The sequence below is a fragment of the Rhineura floridana genome, chromosome 6 (genome assembly GCF_030035675.1).
Source record: "Rhineura floridana isolate rRhiFlo1 chromosome 6, rRhiFlo1.hap2, whole genome shotgun sequence".
In the NCBI taxonomy this organism is placed as follows: domain Eukaryota; kingdom Metazoa; phylum Chordata; class Lepidosauria; order Squamata; family Rhineuridae; genus Rhineura; species Rhineura floridana.
The window spans coordinates 75,345,448-75,362,206 of record NC_084485.1 but is presented as its reverse complement, the minus strand read 5'-3'; the positions used below and the strand labels follow the sequence as shown (position 1 = coordinate 75,362,206).

General features: G+C 42.1%; 2 protein-coding genes across 13 annotated transcripts in view; one reads left to right on the top strand and one right to left on the bottom strand.

Moving 5' to 3' along the window:
• FGD2 (FYVE, RhoGEF and PH domain containing 2) overlaps positions 1–11,656 on the bottom strand; it is a 45,745-nt gene extending 34,089 nt beyond the window's left edge. For 2 of the 5 annotated variants that reach the window (XM_061632459.1, XM_061632461.1), the window contains exon 1: positions 11,334–11,656. In XM_061632459.1, the coding sequence (XP_061488443.1) occupies positions 11,334–11,351 (18 nt within the window). In that variant the 5' untranslated portion in view covers positions 11,352–11,656. Of the gene's footprint in view, positions 1–10,984; positions 11,255–11,333 lie in introns of those variants that run through there. The other 3 variants (XM_061632465.1, XM_061632464.1, XM_061632463.1) reach the window with 3 other exon arrangements.
• A 341-nt stretch (positions 11,657–11,997) lies between these two features.
• Positions 11,998–16,759, top strand: part of MTCH1 (mitochondrial carrier 1) — a 48,024-nt gene continuing 43,262 nt past the window's right edge. For 7 of the 8 annotated variants that reach the window (XR_009763509.1, XR_009763505.1, XR_009763506.1 and 4 more), the window contains exons 1-3: positions 11,998–12,215; positions 12,859–12,943; positions 16,521–16,627. Coding sequence is in view for 1 of the 8 variants with exons in the window: in XM_061632468.1 (XP_061488452.1) it covers positions 12,042–12,215; positions 12,859–12,943; positions 16,521–16,627 (366 nt within the window). In the remaining 7 variants the exon portion in view is untranslated. The remainder of the gene's footprint in view (positions 12,216–12,858; positions 12,944–16,520; positions 16,628–16,759) is intronic. The other variant, XM_061632468.1, reaches the window with a different exon arrangement.

Sequence of the window (16,759 nt, the reverse complement as noted above, 5' to 3'; positions counted from 1 at the left end):
TAGATCTCTGATCTCCCATATTCACATTATAACTGTTTTGGCTTTTGGGAATAGGGAATTCTGAGACAGCAGCAAATGCTCTCTGGGCTTACAGTAGCTATACACCAGCAGTGATTGGTGCCAAATAACTAAGGGTGCAAGCAACACAATTAATGAAAGTAATTGTTTGAGTTTGAGTTGATTCATAGATGCATGCATTGATTGCAAATGTTTCTGAAGCAACAGGTTTGCCTTCTTTCTTTTTTTGGATAATGTATGCATGTGTCATAGCAGGCATCAACTTAGAAGAGGCACACCATCCTATGTGAGGGAAAAGAAGAAGTGTCTCTTTTTAGATGGTGCTTGTTAACTGCATTTTTTTCATAAATAATGGGTGACACCCAACTGTGTCTGCCTGCCAGTGGAACATTATATTATTGTGCAGCAGGCCATCCCTTTCTTTTTCTTCCCCTACATCTCCCTCCCTGCACCCCAACATCTGTTTCAGAGGGTTGGGGGACCTCCGGAACAGATCTGTAGAGTGTGGGGTTGCAGGGGGGAGGATAGGAAGAGGACACCCTGTTGCATAAGTAGGTCAAGCCATGATATCACCCATTATAATTAAAAAAACAAACATCTGTTGGGCATTGTTGTATATTTCATTTTTTTAAAATCAGTGCAATCCTATACGTGCCTATTCAGAAGGTAAGTCCCATATTGAATTCAATGGGTTCTCTCATGTAGGTGAGACTGCAGCCTAAATCACTAAGCAGTTAATTAAACATTGCAGCCCAGTGAATATCCCAACAATACACACACTTACCACATGCATGCATCATGGACAAAGCTTTGCATCCATTGCACTGATACCATAATGCCTACTTATGTAAACAGTGTACCACTGGACACCAACTCACTGACCCATGTGATGCTCAGAAACACGGCTTGCCTGTCTTTCTCTTTCATGAAGCTGTGTAAGATCATTTGTTTGTGCCTCTTGTAGACAAGACTATCCTGTGCGCATCTAGAACTGGCCTGAGAAAGGCTCTTCTCCATTTCCATTTCCGCCATACTGAGGGTTGCTACAGATGGCTACATCCTTTTTTCTGTTCCACAATCAGCCGACATAACTTCCCTTAAGCTTCCTCATCTATCCAAAACTCAGCTTTTATTTGTACTTACAAAGCAGGGTTTCACCTTTAACAAACAGGCCGCCATTCAAGAGGCATGCGTGACAAACAGCTGCAGATATGATTGGAGTCTAACGGTAGCCTTGCTAAAGAGCAAGCCTCTTTGGACCTACGCAGGGAATGGGAAAGTTAACAGGATGAACTGGGAGAGTTTTTGCATGTTCCCCCTCAGACCATGGCACACGTTGCAGGGCTAGAAAAAGAGAAAGCACAGCATTGTGCCTGCTGGCCTTGCTGCCTCAGAAACTTGAATCATAGAGATTTTAGAGGCAATCCTCAACACAAGGTGTCTGACAACCTAGAATGGCTTCTGATTGAGAAGCACATGTATTTAGATATAAAAGTAAACGTAAGTATATATTAAATAACAGAGACAATAAGCTCCTCTTTTATAGACCACAGTCTATGGAAATATCACCTTCTTTACAGTGTTGGGGATCTTCCTTCAGTTGCAATGGAAAGAAGTTCATGCTTGGGAGGGTACAGTGGTTAGAGTGTTGGGCTGCAGACACACCAGCTACTTCGAAAGCAGCCAGACTGCTTTCTCTGGCTTTGGTTTAAAGTGCATTTGCCCATGGCTGGACACATCTCTCTTCCTCACTGCTGATCTCAGACCTTTTAGAACTGCCCACAGCAAAGTGTTGGGCCAGCCACTGTCTCTGCCAGAGTCTGCAGCAAAGCATTTTCACTGGACACACCACCGAGTGGCAACGAGTTGATCTCCCAAACAGTTTTGTTTTCACTTCAAGCTGATTTCATGGAGAAACGCGATGGAGCTGCATTTCCCCAAGTTTTGGAGTAAAAAGGGACAGAATTTAACTAGTGTTGTGTGTCTCCAGCTTCAGAAAACAGAGCTGGAGACGCACTGAAGCTAGTACAGCCACAAATGTGTCTCCACCTTTGTATCAGGAGCTGAGAGACCAGGGTTCAAATCCCCACTCAGCCATGAAGCTCACTAGGTGACCTTGGGCCAGTCACTGTTGCTCAGCCTCAGCCTAACCTACCTCACAGGGCTGTTGTGAGGATAAAATGGGGAAGGGGACAGTCATGTATGCCATCTTGTGCCCCTTTGACAAAAAGTGGGATATAAACATAAAATAATAGTAACAGAATAGCAGACACACATATCTTAAAAAAAACCTATACTCCTCTTCCCACTGACATTTATCAAATTGCTTTGGGCCTAACAAAGCATCAGAAAAATCTTCCTTTTTTTCTGACAGCCTTTTGTCTCAAAGAAACTTCCCATTGTTCATTTTATCTTAGGCTGTGAGCACACTAGTCGCCTACAGCAAAGTGTTTCCATTGGCCACACCTGGAGGAGCAACGTGTTGATCTGCTGAACAGTTGCGAAATCTGTTTGAAGCTGAATTTATTAAAAAAAACTATGCAGACAGGCTGACCCCACCAGGTTTCACAGTAAAAAGGGGTGGGATTTGTCTAGCGTTGTGTGCGCCCATTTTCAGAAAAGAGAGGTGGAGACACACTGGAACCAGCAGGACAGGGGCAGGGTATTGCCAACATGTCATGCTGCTGCTGAAAGAATTGCACTGGCTGCCCATTAGCTATGGGGCCAAGGATCTAGTTTTGGTGTACAAAGCCCTATGCAACTTGGGACCAGGATACTTGAAAGATCATCTTGACCCTTATATACCCAGTTGATCATTGCACTCTGCAGATAAGAGCCTCCTGCAGACAAGAGCCTCCTGCAGACACAATCTCATCAGGTGGTCCATTCCACACAACATGGGAAGCAGACCTTCAGTGTAGTGGCACCTACCCTTTGGAATCCCCTCCCCTTAAATATTAGACAGGCGCCATCTCTTGTTATCTTTGTGGAGCCTACCAAAGACCTTCCTCTTTCAACAAGCCTTTTAAGTTTTGTTGTTATGTGCCTTCAAGTCAACTATGACTTATGGCGACCCTATGAAACGGCGACTTCCAACAGCATCTGTTGTGAACCACCCTGTTCAGATCTTGTAAGTTCAGGTCTGGGGCTTCCTTGATGGAATCAATCCATCTCTTGTTTGGTCTTCCTCTTTTTCTACTCCCAGCATTATTATCTTTTTTATTATTATTATTTTCCCAGCATTATTGTCTTTTCTAGTGAATCATATCTTCTCATTATGTGTCGAAAGTATGATAACCTCAGTCTCATCATTTTAGCTTCTAATGATAGTTCTGGTTTAATTTGTTATAACACCCAATTAATTGTCTTTTTGGCAGTCCATAGTATCCACAAAGCTCTCCTCCAGCACCACATTTCAAATGAGTTGATTTTTCTCTTATCCGCTTTTTTCACTGTCCAACTTTCACATGCATACAGAGATCGGAAATACCATGGTCTGAATGATCCTGACTTCAGTGTTCAGTGATACACCTTTGCATTTGAGGACCTTTTCTAGTTCTCTCACAGCTGCTCTCCCCAGTCCTAGCCTTCTTCTGATTTCTTGACTATTGTCTCCATTTTGGTTAATGACTGTGCCAAGGTATTGATAATCCTTGACAAGTTCAATGTTCTCATTGTCAACTTTAAAGTTACATAAATCTTCTGTTGTCATTACTTTAGTCTTTTTGACGTTCAGCTGTACAGTAATAAACAAGTGTGTCTCCTGGGCATTTTCCCTGTTCTTCTTGGGAGGTTAAAGGGGTTCTACTTTATTAATTCAGCCAAGTTCCACCAGGTGAAGTGTTTAGAATGTGAAGGTGATAGTCAAACCACAGTGTGGACTGATATTATAAAACCAGAACTGGAAGCAAGAGAGGTAGAGGGTAAGTCACTTCAAAAGAGAGTAGGGGACTGTGCCAGAAGCTTCCAAGCCATTGAACAAAACTCTTCCATGCAATCATAAGAACATAAGAAGAGCCTGCTGGATCAGGCCAGTGGCCCATCTAGTCCAGCATCCTGTTCTCACAGTGGCCAACCAGGTGCCTGGGGGAAGCCCGCAAGCAGGACCCGAGTGCAAGAACACTCTCCCCTCCTGAGGCTTCCAGCAACTGGTTTTCAGAAGCATGCTGCCTCTGACTAGGGTGGCAGAGCACAGCCATCACAGCTAGTAGCCATTGATAGCCCTGTCCTCCATGAATTTGTCTAATCTTCTTTTAAAGCCATCCAAGCTGGTGGCCATTACTGCATCTTGTGGGAGCAAATTCCATAGTTTAACTATGCGCTGAGTAAAGAAGTACTTCCTTTTGTCTGTCCTGAATCTTCCAACATTCAGCTTCTTTGAATGTCCACGAGTTCTAGTATTATGAGAGAGGGAGAAGAACTTTTCTCTATCCACTTTCTCAATGCCATGCATAATTTTATACACTTCTATCATGTCTCCTCTGACCCGCCTTTTCTCTAAACTAAAAAGCCCCAAATGCTGCAACCTTTCCTCGTAAGGGAGTCGCTCCATCCCCTTGATCATTCTGGTTGCCCTCTTCTGAACCTTTTCCAACTCTATAATATCCTTTTTGAGATGAGGCGACCAGAACTGTACACAGTATTCCAAATGCGGCCGCACCATAGATTTATACAACGGCATTATGATATCGGCTGTTTTATTTTCAATACCTTTCCTAATTATCGCTAGCATGGAATTTGCCTTTTTCACAGCTGCCGCACACTGGGTTGACATTTTCATCGTGCTGTCCACTACAACCCCGAGGTCTCTCTCCTGGTCGGTCAAGAACATCCACAAACAATCCTGATTTTGTTCCAGCTTTGACTGCTCCTTTATGAAACATAGATCAAGAGAGAGAATACAGGGTCCTTGCTCGGTGCATACTACTAAACATGACCATTAGGTTCACAGTATAAAAAGCAAGCCCTGTAACTAACACAGTGAAGTATAATTTTCTTTCTTCATTTGACAGATGAAGAGAGGGAGACACACCAAAGGAAGGAAGTATTCCATTCAGATCAAGCAATGAAACAGTGTCAGGAGAGCAGTGCTGTCTGCATTTTGGGAACAAAGGAAGCTGCCTTATACCTAGTCAGACCATTGGTCCACCTAGCTCAATAATGGATACCGAGTGGCAACGATTCTCCAGGATTTCAGGCAGGGTTCTGTCCCATTCCTGCCTGGAGATGCTGAGGACCAAACCTGGGACCTTCTGCATGCAAAACAGATGCTTTACCACTGAGCTATGTCCCTTCCCCAGTTTTTTCCACTTCCTCACGTCGGTGAGCTATGCGTAGCCAGGAAGACAAAAGGAAAGGAGTGTCATCTAGGTCATGATGCACTGCCTCTCCTGACGTACCTGAGAGTGTCTGAGGCTCTGAAGTGACTAGAAATTCTTGGAGCCCATAACTGATGTGGACCACCATTTCTCAGGACCCTTTCACAAGAGACATTTGCATATGTTTTTATTTTGTAGCATTTTGTTTGTTTTGAGTTCCTCTGAGCTTAGAATGCTACATAAAGCCAACCAGATGTTAGTCTTCATAAAATCCAAACCCATTAAGTCAGGCTGACATCGTTTCATTTGACAAATTATGCACAGGCCAGCCATCCACTGCCTCAGTAAGACAAGACAAACAACATTTCATGTAGGGTTGCCAGATGTCCGGTTTTTGCTTGGAGACTCCAGATGTTTGGGGTCCTCTCTGGGTCTCCAGATAAGGCACCTTAATCTCTGGACTCTCAGCTTTCATTAAAAAAAAATTAAGTTTCTAGGTGGTCTGGTTCTCGAGATATACCTTTCCAATATGAAGTTTTAATCCAATACTTGCTTTTCTGGGAGTAAAGCTGCAATGCTAATCCCACATACCTGGAGTAAACCTCACTGAATTCAATAGGACTTATAAAAATGCTTTTGTAGCCCTCCAGATATTGTTGGATTCCTACTGCCATCAGTCCCAAACAGCATGGCCAATGGTCAGGCATGATGGGAGATGGAGTCCAGCGACATATCACACGCTAGCAACCCATTATTTATTTTGAGTACTTTTTAAAAAGCTGCTGACATCACAATAATACCATAGTGGTATACAACAATAAAAATGAAACAGATAAAACAGATCTTTAAAACAAACAAAAGATACTGTTCACGAGTAAACTCATCCTTCTGGGAAAGGCTGTAAAAATAAACATTTTTAGCATCCAACACAATATCTATTTTATCCTTAAATCCTCAGAGGCCTGTTGATTATCTCTGTGGAACATGGCAAAGGCAAAGCTGATTTCACTACCACGCTACTTGAAACTGGCATTTCACAACTTCTGCTCTTGAACCCTGATATCTCAGTCACAAAACATCTTGGGGGATGGGGGGTGGATTCCTTGTACGTGAAAATCTCAAACACATCCACACAGTTAACCAGAGAAGTGGGTGGATGGCTCTGCTTCTCCATCAGGCTGAGACCTATTGATCTGAAACTGGACCTGCAGTTCTAACATCATGCACAAAACAGGATCTACACCTAGGAGACATTGATTTTTTTAACAGCTCAGACATTCTTTTGCTTGAGATATTTCTGAAGAATTTTTAAAAAAACCCACTTGACAGAACTACTCAAAAAGTACTGAACAGTTTGCATATTGTTGTTTTCTGTGATGTAGGAAACCCCCCTTGCAAGTTTTGTGGTTTACCATAAATGGAAATTATGAGGAAGTACTGAAAAGCAAAAATCTGAGAGAAAATGAGCAAGTTTTATTTATTTATTTATTACAGTTATATACCACCCCATAGCTGAAGCTCTCTGGATGGTTCACAACAATTAAAAACAAATATACAAATTTAAAAACACATTTTTTAAAAAAAACAAAATTTACAAATTTACAAAGGCATACCAGGAATTTAGACCCCTTATTAGGTTAATTTTTTTTTAAGGTGCTCTTTTCATTTAATTCTGGCTCTGTCTTGACTCATGTTTAGGTCAGTTTTTCCCAAACTTTTTTTCTCACAGACCATCTGAAAATTGCTGAGGGTCTCGGTGGACCACTTAATGATTTTTCTTCCTGTTGTAGCACTTGCAATGGGCTGTGCTAGATGCTGTAGGATTTTTAATTGTATTTTTATTGCTGCTTTTATTTCTTATATTGTATTTTATTGTCTTACAATTTGCATTGCATAGAATTCAACCAAATACAATATTACAGAAAAAATAAAAGAAGCAATAAAAACACAATTAAAAATCAATATGAGTATTTAATACGCTTATGTCACAGATCACCTAAACGAAGCTCGCAGACTACTGATGGTCCATGGACCACAGTTTGGGAACTTCTGGTTTAGGTCATGCACTGTGTATAACACTTGCTTATGTAATATGACTGCATTCTTCTTGCAATTTCCACCTCTCCTCATCAGTGATGCAGGAAAGAAATTTATATTTCAAGAGCAGAAATAAGTTACAACTTCTGACAGAACCAACTAATCACATATGTAGAAAGAAAGTTTTTCAGGATTTTGCTGCTTATCTCTTAATATGAGACTTCTATTTGCTGTTCTAGAGCCTGCTGGCTGAGGATGATGGGAGCTGTAGCCCAAAACATACGGAGGATGCCAGGTTGGGGAAGGCTGCACTAGGGTGAGGACCTTCAGAATACCCTGTAATTGACACTTACAAACACTAGGAGGCTCCATACAACTACTCCAGTGTGTGCCTTGCATTGGGCAATTCTCAACCATAGACAATTTATAGATTGCCAATTCAGTCGCCTACTTGACTGACAGGACTTTCTGGTTATTTTTGACACAGTCTGGGGTTGTTAGTTTTCCTCCTCCTCCCAAGGTAAACGTGGCAGCTGCTCATAGAAGATAGGGATGGGTGAAACTGTCAATTTTGCTCTCTCTCAATTTCACATTTTTCCAATGTTACATTCAGTTCTCCACATTTTCATAGTCTGCTATTTTGTTTAAGTCCTCATAATTCATCAGCATTTTAGTGCAAATTTCTCCTGCTATATACATGTTTATATGCAATTTTGACTATGCACACTTTTTGCAATTTCCTCTCATACATTTTTGTATGTTATTTTCAGTAATATATGTATTTTTATGCACACTTTAAATGTGCTGGTATAGCACAGTGGGGAGGACAGCCTGGCTGGGAGTCCAGAGGCTGAGAGTTCAAATCCCCGCTGTGTCTCCTGGGTGTCAAGGGCCAGCTAAAGATCACCCCCACAGGGAGTGGCTCAGGGGTTACATGCCCTGCCACCTGTGCAGCCGTGGGCAAGCTGCATAGTCCCAAGGAGCCCAGTTGCCCCCCAGCTGGCAGTTGCAGACAAGGAAGGGGCCGGCTTGTGCAGCTGTGGCAAGCTGAGCAGGCCCTAGCCAGCTGGGGAGTACTAGCAATGTACTAGGGAGGCAATGGTAAACCCCCTCTGAATACCGGTTACTATGAAAACCCTACTCATAGGGTAGCCATAAGACGGGATCGACTTGAAGGCAGTCCATTTTTTCCATGCACACTTTACCCTAGTTTATGGAATTTTGTACACATTACTTGGCTGAAGAACACTACAAAATTTGGAGAAGTGTGAATTTTGACAGATGATTGTATTTTGCATATTTATTTATTTATTTGATTTATATCCCGCCCTTCCTCCCAGTAGGAGTTTTGGAAACTGCAAATTAGGTAGGTTTGCCTTTAAATGTGAACTGAATTGAATTTCTCCTCCATTCCTTATATGAGACAATGGATAAATTCAGGATTTTATTGTAGTTTGACTACAATAAACAGCACTGTACTTACTAATAGCATCAAGCCCCCTTCTCTAGAACAAACATAGTAAGAAGACAGGTTTTTATGTACCTTCGAACCCAGATCTTCCTGCACAGTGAAAATTTGAGTGTTTTAAATATATATATATGAAAAGCTCCTGCTGCAGATGCTTCTTACACTAGGAAAAGTAAACTGTCCAGTATTATTTTACCCATATTGTAGACATAGGAGGCATGCTGAAGTTGAGAGTGGTTTACAACAATTCTGCAATGTAGACCAATGTTATTATCTCCATTTTTGCAGGGGTGGGGGCACAAGTCTGACAGAGTTCGGCAAAGATACCCAGATTGCAGGGGGTGGGGTTCAGATTGAGTGATGATAGTACTTTCTGAGATCCTTGCAATGTAGCCCCCCACATTTCCCCCACATTGCAGATTGCCATGGACCACTGCTTATTATGGTCTTGAAATGGGGGGTCAGATTTATATATGCTGGCTTACAATAACTGACTTAAAAGGGGGGGCTTTAAGAGCTGTCACATTTTCTGTCTTTATTGATGAAATAAGTAAAGATGCCAATATCATGCTTTTTTACAAATCTATGGGGTAACCACATTTGGAATACTGTGCAGTGTTCTCATCACCACACCCGAAAAAAAGATATTGTGGAGGTAGAAAATGTTCAGAAAAGGGCAAGATGATTACAAGGATGCAGCAACTGCCCTATGAGGCAATAAACATTTGGGTTTTTTTAATTTGGGGGGGGAAGGTGAATGGGGGGCATGTAGAGGTGTAAAAAATTACACAAGGTGGACAGAGAAAAGTTTTTCTCCCTTTTTCATAATACTTGAACCTGGGGCTATCTAATGAAGCTGAACGTCAAAAGATCCAGGACAGACAAAAGGCAAGTACTTCTTCAGTCAGATGATAGTCAAACTATGGAATTTGCTCCCACAAGATATAGCCATGGCCACCATTTGGATGGATTTAAAAGAGGATTACACAAATGCATGGAAGATAAGACTATCCTTATCATTATTCATGTCATGATGGTGATGTGCTACTTCTTTTCCAGTATCATAAGCAGCAGTAACATCCCTTGCACCAGGGTATCTGCAGCTTACCTGGATGGTGCAAGATCAGGGCTGCGTGGACACAATAGCGTAGCCAATCTGGCACCCCACCAGTGTGTGTGCACAGTCCTGACTTTGCCAACACTCTGCCTCACCCCAGCACTATCCAGGTAATCTGCAGTGATGCTGGTGTCAGGAGGGCGGTTCTGCCCCACCACACTGACTGCTACTGCATGCCTCCAAATATCAGTTGCTGGGAATCACAAGTTGGGAAAGTGCTGCTCTTACACTCAGGTTCTGCTTGCAGGCTTCCCATAGGCATCTGGCTGGCCACTGTCAGAACAGGATGGTGGACTAGATGGGCGTTTGGGTCTTCTTAGGTGCTTAGGTTTCTAATGCAAAGGTTTTTGGTGATATGTTTGCTGCCCTGGGCTGCTTTGGGAGGAACGGCATCATATAAATTCAATTAATAATAATAACGCACACATGAAAAATTATGAAGAGGTGAGAAAGTCGAATAGTTGCATAGGGAATTCACTACTTCAGATGAATAGACTCAGATTATTCGCTAACGGTTTCTGTGCTTGCAGCTGCAATCCTATACACACGCTTACCCTTTGAACTCAATAGGACTTGCTTCTGAATAGAGGTGTTTAGGATTGCATAGTAAATCAATCATAGGCATCTGAATACCTGTGCTGAAAACAGACATCATGACAAAACTATGCCCCACACAAAAAATAATATCTCCAAGCAGCCTAAAGCTCAACTAAATACTCTACAAATGGCCCTGGGGCTATATTCAGGCAGGCCCGCTGGTGCTGGGATCGTGTACCTGGGGCAGTGTAAAATGGAGATTCTCAAACAAAACAAGAGATCGGTGGAGGTTGTAACTCTACAGTTTGCTATCTCTAGATTGTTTATCGCCATGAATGAACAACTCACTATGATTGCATACCCCCCCCGCCGCCTGATAACAAACATGCTAGGGGGGGTCCTTCCTTTTAATACTCCCGAAGAAAATATGCTTACGAGAGAATGGAAAGTTTCAGATTTCAATCTTCTACCCTCCTTTTCCTTTCTTACCTAAACATAATGGTATCGTCCAAGGGCGCGTGCGAATCCACAGAGATAGGAAAAGAATAGACATCGAACAGGTACATTGATACACAGCGCCTAGCTTCGGGGTAAACTGAGTGCCTGTTTGTTTTTCCCCTAGGGCTGAAACGATGGTTCGATTAGAAAACGATGAACAAATATAGGATTTTAATGTATCTATAATTGGGCAGCCAGAGCCAATGTGGCGTAGTGGTAGAGTGTTGGACTACGACCTGGGTGACCAGGTTCGAATTCCCACACAGCCGAGAAGCTCAGTGGCCAGTCACTCTCAGCCTCAGACGAAGGCAATGGTAAACCACCTCTGCATACTACTTACCATAAAAACCCTATTCATAGGGTCGCCATGAGTCAGGATTGACTTGAAGGCAGTTCATTTCATTTTCATAATTGGGCAGCAGCATGTTTTCCTTGTCGCCCCTCCCTGAGCAGAAGGCAGCAGCAAAGGGCAGATTTTATGAGTTTTCTAATTCAGATCTTAAGTCAATGGACCACACGGATTCTTAAGTGCAACCAGGTTCGGCCCACCTCCAACCTGCAATATTGAGAGAGGACATTATTCCATGTCTTTCATCAACCCCTGTCCGTGCCCCGCTCTCTCTCTCCCCTCTCCTCTCGCTGAACTTCAGTAGTACAACAATTTAAACTTGGTTTTAAAGCTAGAAATAAATTTAAAGATGGCATTTTTTAAATGAAATACAATTTGAGCTAAATTCCTCTCTTTCCTTCTTCCTTTTCTGGTATCCGCTCACAACAACGGATTTTTTTTTTCATTGTTCGCTACGGGCCTCTCTCCCGCCCCGAGGAGGGGAAAAATACTTTGACGAGGAACCAGGAACCTCTGTTTTCAAACAATCGGTTGTTACTCTACAGTTTTTCTGAATCTATGGAGGAAGGCAGCAAGTTCCTTCGTTCTGCAACGGCCTCTCACCTTGCGTGACGCGATGGCGTAGAAGCCCTGTGACGGAAGGGGTTGGTCATGTGACAAGGGCAGGCGTTTGTGCCCGGAAGCGTGCTTCCTGGTTGGATGGGGTCAGAGGGGATGGCGGCTGTAGCTGTGGGTCCTGGGGTTCCTCCCCCAGCCCCTGGCCCGGGAATAGGGCCTGGACCTGCAGAGGGGGCGGATGCTCTTTTCGTAGCGTTAAGCGCCGGTTTCACGGCCTTGAGCCACCCTCTGCTCTATGTAAAGCTTCTAGTGCAGGTGCGGTTGGATCCGAGTCCCCGATGCCGGTTCCTGGGTGGGCAGGCTTTCTTTCGGCGTGTGGGCACCTATGGAGTAGGCAATCCAGGGATTTAGGCACTGCGAGGCAGGGGCCGAAACTTGTATTAGCTCTTTATCTGGGCGTCTGCATCGTATTATAACATCGTATTATATCCCTGATAACAACCCACTTTGGGCTTTGTGGCAGGGAGGTCAGCAGTTCATAAAAGGCATGCTAACTTCCCCTTTGATGTCTAGCTAGATACTGTAAGGCACGTTGCTCTTCCAGTAAATGCATATAATGACAGACTAGGATACTTTCTTGCAATTAAAAACTGCTTTTGATTACTTGTGTCTATTATTAGTATTATTTACCCACCCTTCATGTAAGGTCCCAGGGTGGATTACAACTATATAAAAATACAGTATTAAAATCAGTTAAAACTACCCATAAGACAATGTGCTGTGCTGTTCACTCATTAAAGGGTTGGTGTTGGTGAAGTTGAACAAAGTAACGACTGAGGGCAAATGGGGAAAATGTTACATCTGTGTAGGTCGGATGTAAATTTATGAGTAAAAGATTAACTGGTATGGGAGATACTTGCAAGAAGCAGATGTTACCTGATTGGTATCTTTTTCAAAGGTCGGACATGAGCCTCTTCCTCCAAGTGTTGGGAGAAATTTGTTGGGGAGAAATGTACTTTACCTACCTGGCTTTTTTACATATGGTGAGCATATTTTAATAATAATCCCAAGTAAGATTTGTCAGTAGTCTGCTAAGGATAAAACAGAAGCCAGAAATGATTGATAACTCAACAGTAATACAGTGCTGATGTGAGTCAGATAAATTGTTATTCTTGTTTGTTTATAGGAACATAGATGGTGAAGGAGAGATTTTTTTTAGGGCACCTTGATTGTCTTAGTTGGAGGTGCTACTTGTGCAACTGCCATGGGCTTGTGAGTGACAGCTAAATTTTAGGAGAGAGGAAGAGTGAAAGCTAAGATGATATGATGTACCAGATTCTCTTAGTTGCTAGTTGGAAGTATGACCCTTCCGAGTAGACATATACAGCATTGCATTATTAGTGTCCTGATTTTTAAGTCTTGTAGACAGTAGCCCAGTTTGTTTGTAACACTAAGCATGAAAGTGAGCATGCAGGTACTCACAGTAAATATAGCAGGCAGTTTGCAACTCCTTCAGTCCTGCTGTTGTACTACTCAGAGCTAACCCATGGTTTGGCTTACTGGTATGTCTGAACCCAAGTTTGTGGTTTGTCTCACTCCACATAACCACAGCTGGTAAGCTAAAAACTTACCTTGGTTCATGGTTTGTCTGAAGTGAGACAAACCACAGGCCTGGGTTCATACATAACACTAGCCGAACCATGACTTAGCTTTGGATAGTGCTGCAGGAGCAGGCCAGGGAAGGAGCAAAGCGGCTGCAGTTTTTACTGTGAGTACCTGCAAACTTAGCCATGATTTGGCTTAAACTAGGCCATTGCTTGTCCCATTTATAGTGCCAGTGAGTTTGTAACAGACAAAAAGCCATGTTGTTTATGGAATTATTGTTGGTGCTTGATGACTTAGACAGGTTTGTGTGTGCTACAAAAAGTGTAGTTTGGTTCTTTGATGTGAATGTGTAGATTTAGTTCAGCTATAAAAGTGCTTTTCCATCCCAAAACACTTTTTTGGTTTTTGAGATACTTGTTTAGATGATTAGATATATCCTTTTGTTAGAACAAATATTAGCTGAAGGGGCAAGCCATGGCTTCAGAGATTCAAAAAATACAGTTTATAGAGAGTTCCATTCTATGAAAGTCTTTATATGAGTAGTGGTATGGTAGTTGAGGATTTGATTCACTTCTTTCTGCCATGCCCCTTATGTAACTCTCTTAAGAGAAATATAGTGCCTTGCAAAAGTAATCAGACCCCTGACCAATGCTCTCATATTACTGAATTACAAATAGTACATTGTAATTTCATTCTGTATGATATTTTATTTTGAAACACTGAAACTCAAAATCAATTATTATAAGGTGACATTGGTTTTATATTGGGAAATGTTTGTAAGAAGCATAAAAAACTGAAACATGTTGCTTGCATAAGTATTCAACCCCTGTGTTGTGGAAGCTCCCAGTTTACACAGATGAAAGTGTCCTATCGAGGACACAGTTACCTTACCATTGTTTGCACCTGTGAACCATTAAAGTTGCTATCACATTGTCAGGATAAAAACTCCACTGTTGAAGGTTCATTGGTCAGGCTGTGGATCTGAAGGAAAATGAAGACCAAAGAGCATTCTACAGAAGTGAGAGATAATGTAATACAAATGCATAGATTAGGAAAAGGGTACAAAATAATATCCAAGTGTTTGGATATTCCAGGGAGCACAATTGGATCCATAATTAGGAAGTGGAAGCTGCATCACACAACCCAGGCACTGCCAAGAAAAGGCTGTCCCTCAAAACTCAGTGCTCGGGAGACTTGTGAGAGAAGCCACAGAGATGCAAACCATCACTTGGAGGGAGCTACAGAGTTCAGTGGCTGAGAGTGGAGTAATGGTGCACCAGTCAAACCATATCAAGAGCTCTGCATAACACTGGCCTGTATGGGAGGGTGACAAGAAAGAAGCCACTACTCAAAAAGTACCATCTTGAAAGCACGTCTGGAGTTTGCCAGAAAACATGAGAGTGCTCCAGCTGTGTTGTGGGAAAAGGTTTTGTGGTCAGATAAAACCAGGCTAGAGCTTTTGGGCTAAAATTCAAAGTGCTATGTGTGGGGCAAACCTAACACTGCCCATGCCTCAAGACACACCATTGCTACAGTGAAGTATCGTGGTGGCAGCATCATGCTGTGGGGATGCTTCTCATCAGCAAGGACTGGGCATCTTGTTAAAATTGAAGGAAGAATGGATGGAGCAAAATACAGGGAAATACTGCAAGAGAACCTGCTTCAGTCCACTAAAAAGTGAGGAAATTCTTATCAGCAGGACAGTTATCCCAAACACAAGGCCAAAGCAACATTGGAGTGGCTCAAGAACAAAAAGGCGAATGTCCTACAGTCAGAGTCCTGATCTCAATCCCATAGAGAATCTGTGGCGCTCTTTGAAAATTGCAGTCCACAAGCAACATCCAACCAACCTAAAAGACCTAGAGTGAATCTGTGAAGAAGAATGGGCCAAAATCCCTCTGACACTGTGCAAAGCTGGTGAGCTGTTATTGCAGTGAAAGGTGGCTCTACCAAAAATTAATGTGTGGGGATTGAATACTTATGCAAGCAACATGTTTCAGTTTTTTTTGTTTCTTACAAACATTTCCTAACATAAAACCAATGTCATCTTACAGTAATAGATTTTGAGTTTCCATGTTTCAAAATAAAATATACAGAAGAAAATTACAATGTACCATTTGTAATTCAGTAATATGAGAGCATTGATCAGAGATCTGATTATTTTTGCAAGGCACTATATATGGCACCTATTAAAACAATATTCATTAGCAATCTGTTTGGTATTAGTTGGAGTTAAAAAGGATAGTACATTTATAGCCTGTAGAGGGGCAAAACGTGTATCCATCTCAGCTTGTTTCTGTTACTCCTTGGTTTTTATTTGTGTAACTGTATAGATCAGCTGTACTGCAATTTACAATCCGAGGTTTTTGCTAATGAAATGTTTTAATGCATTGCTTTGCAGTTGACAATCACTTGATCAAGTGAAGGGCTAAATAATACAGCAATTTAATGAAGATCACATTATAGATGTGTTCTTCTGGAAACACTTTGTGTTTTACTTTTGAAATAAAATGTATAACTGGGAAACAGTGTTTTGCAGTAAGCTGAGGGGCGGAAAAGTGGGAGTAAGTTTGCATTGCTACTGTAGCAAACAACTACAGCATTATAGTATATTACACTAGGTGCACATTTGAGTTTTTCCTTTCTTGCATACCATCTGATGCTTATAATAACTTAGGCTCTATGCAATTCCTTTCAAAACATTTTGCAGATTATAACCTGAACCCTTTGGGGTGGAAGGAGGCAGCACAACTAAGCACGAGTTAAAGGAATCTTCATACTCTGACCTAGCCCAATAAAATCCAGTGTAACTCTTAAAGGTAGGCAGACTACAGTTGAAAGATTTAGTTGGAAATGTCAGGGTCCTCCCCATTTTACAATGAGATCTTCAGTATCAGTGAACAGTCTAATGCCCTGAGATGTATTATTTCAAGTAGATGTTTAGTCAGCTGCAAGTTTGAGTTTCTAAAGATTGATGATGATGATGATGTGACATCCCAATCATTTATTTCCTAGCCAGACACATTGTGGAAGTGGATGGGAAAAGGGGCCTTTTCCGTGGCCTTACTCCTCGAATCTTCTCTAGCACTTTATCCACTGTAAGCAGAGGGAGAGTAAAGAAGGTAAGGTGCAAAGTTTCTCTCCACGCTTTGTGTACTACTTATTAATTGCTCCAAGTTGTGTTTTAAAAAAAATCAGGTCAGAATTTCAGTATAACTGAAATCACAGCTGACACCCCTGACCACTGGGGGGTG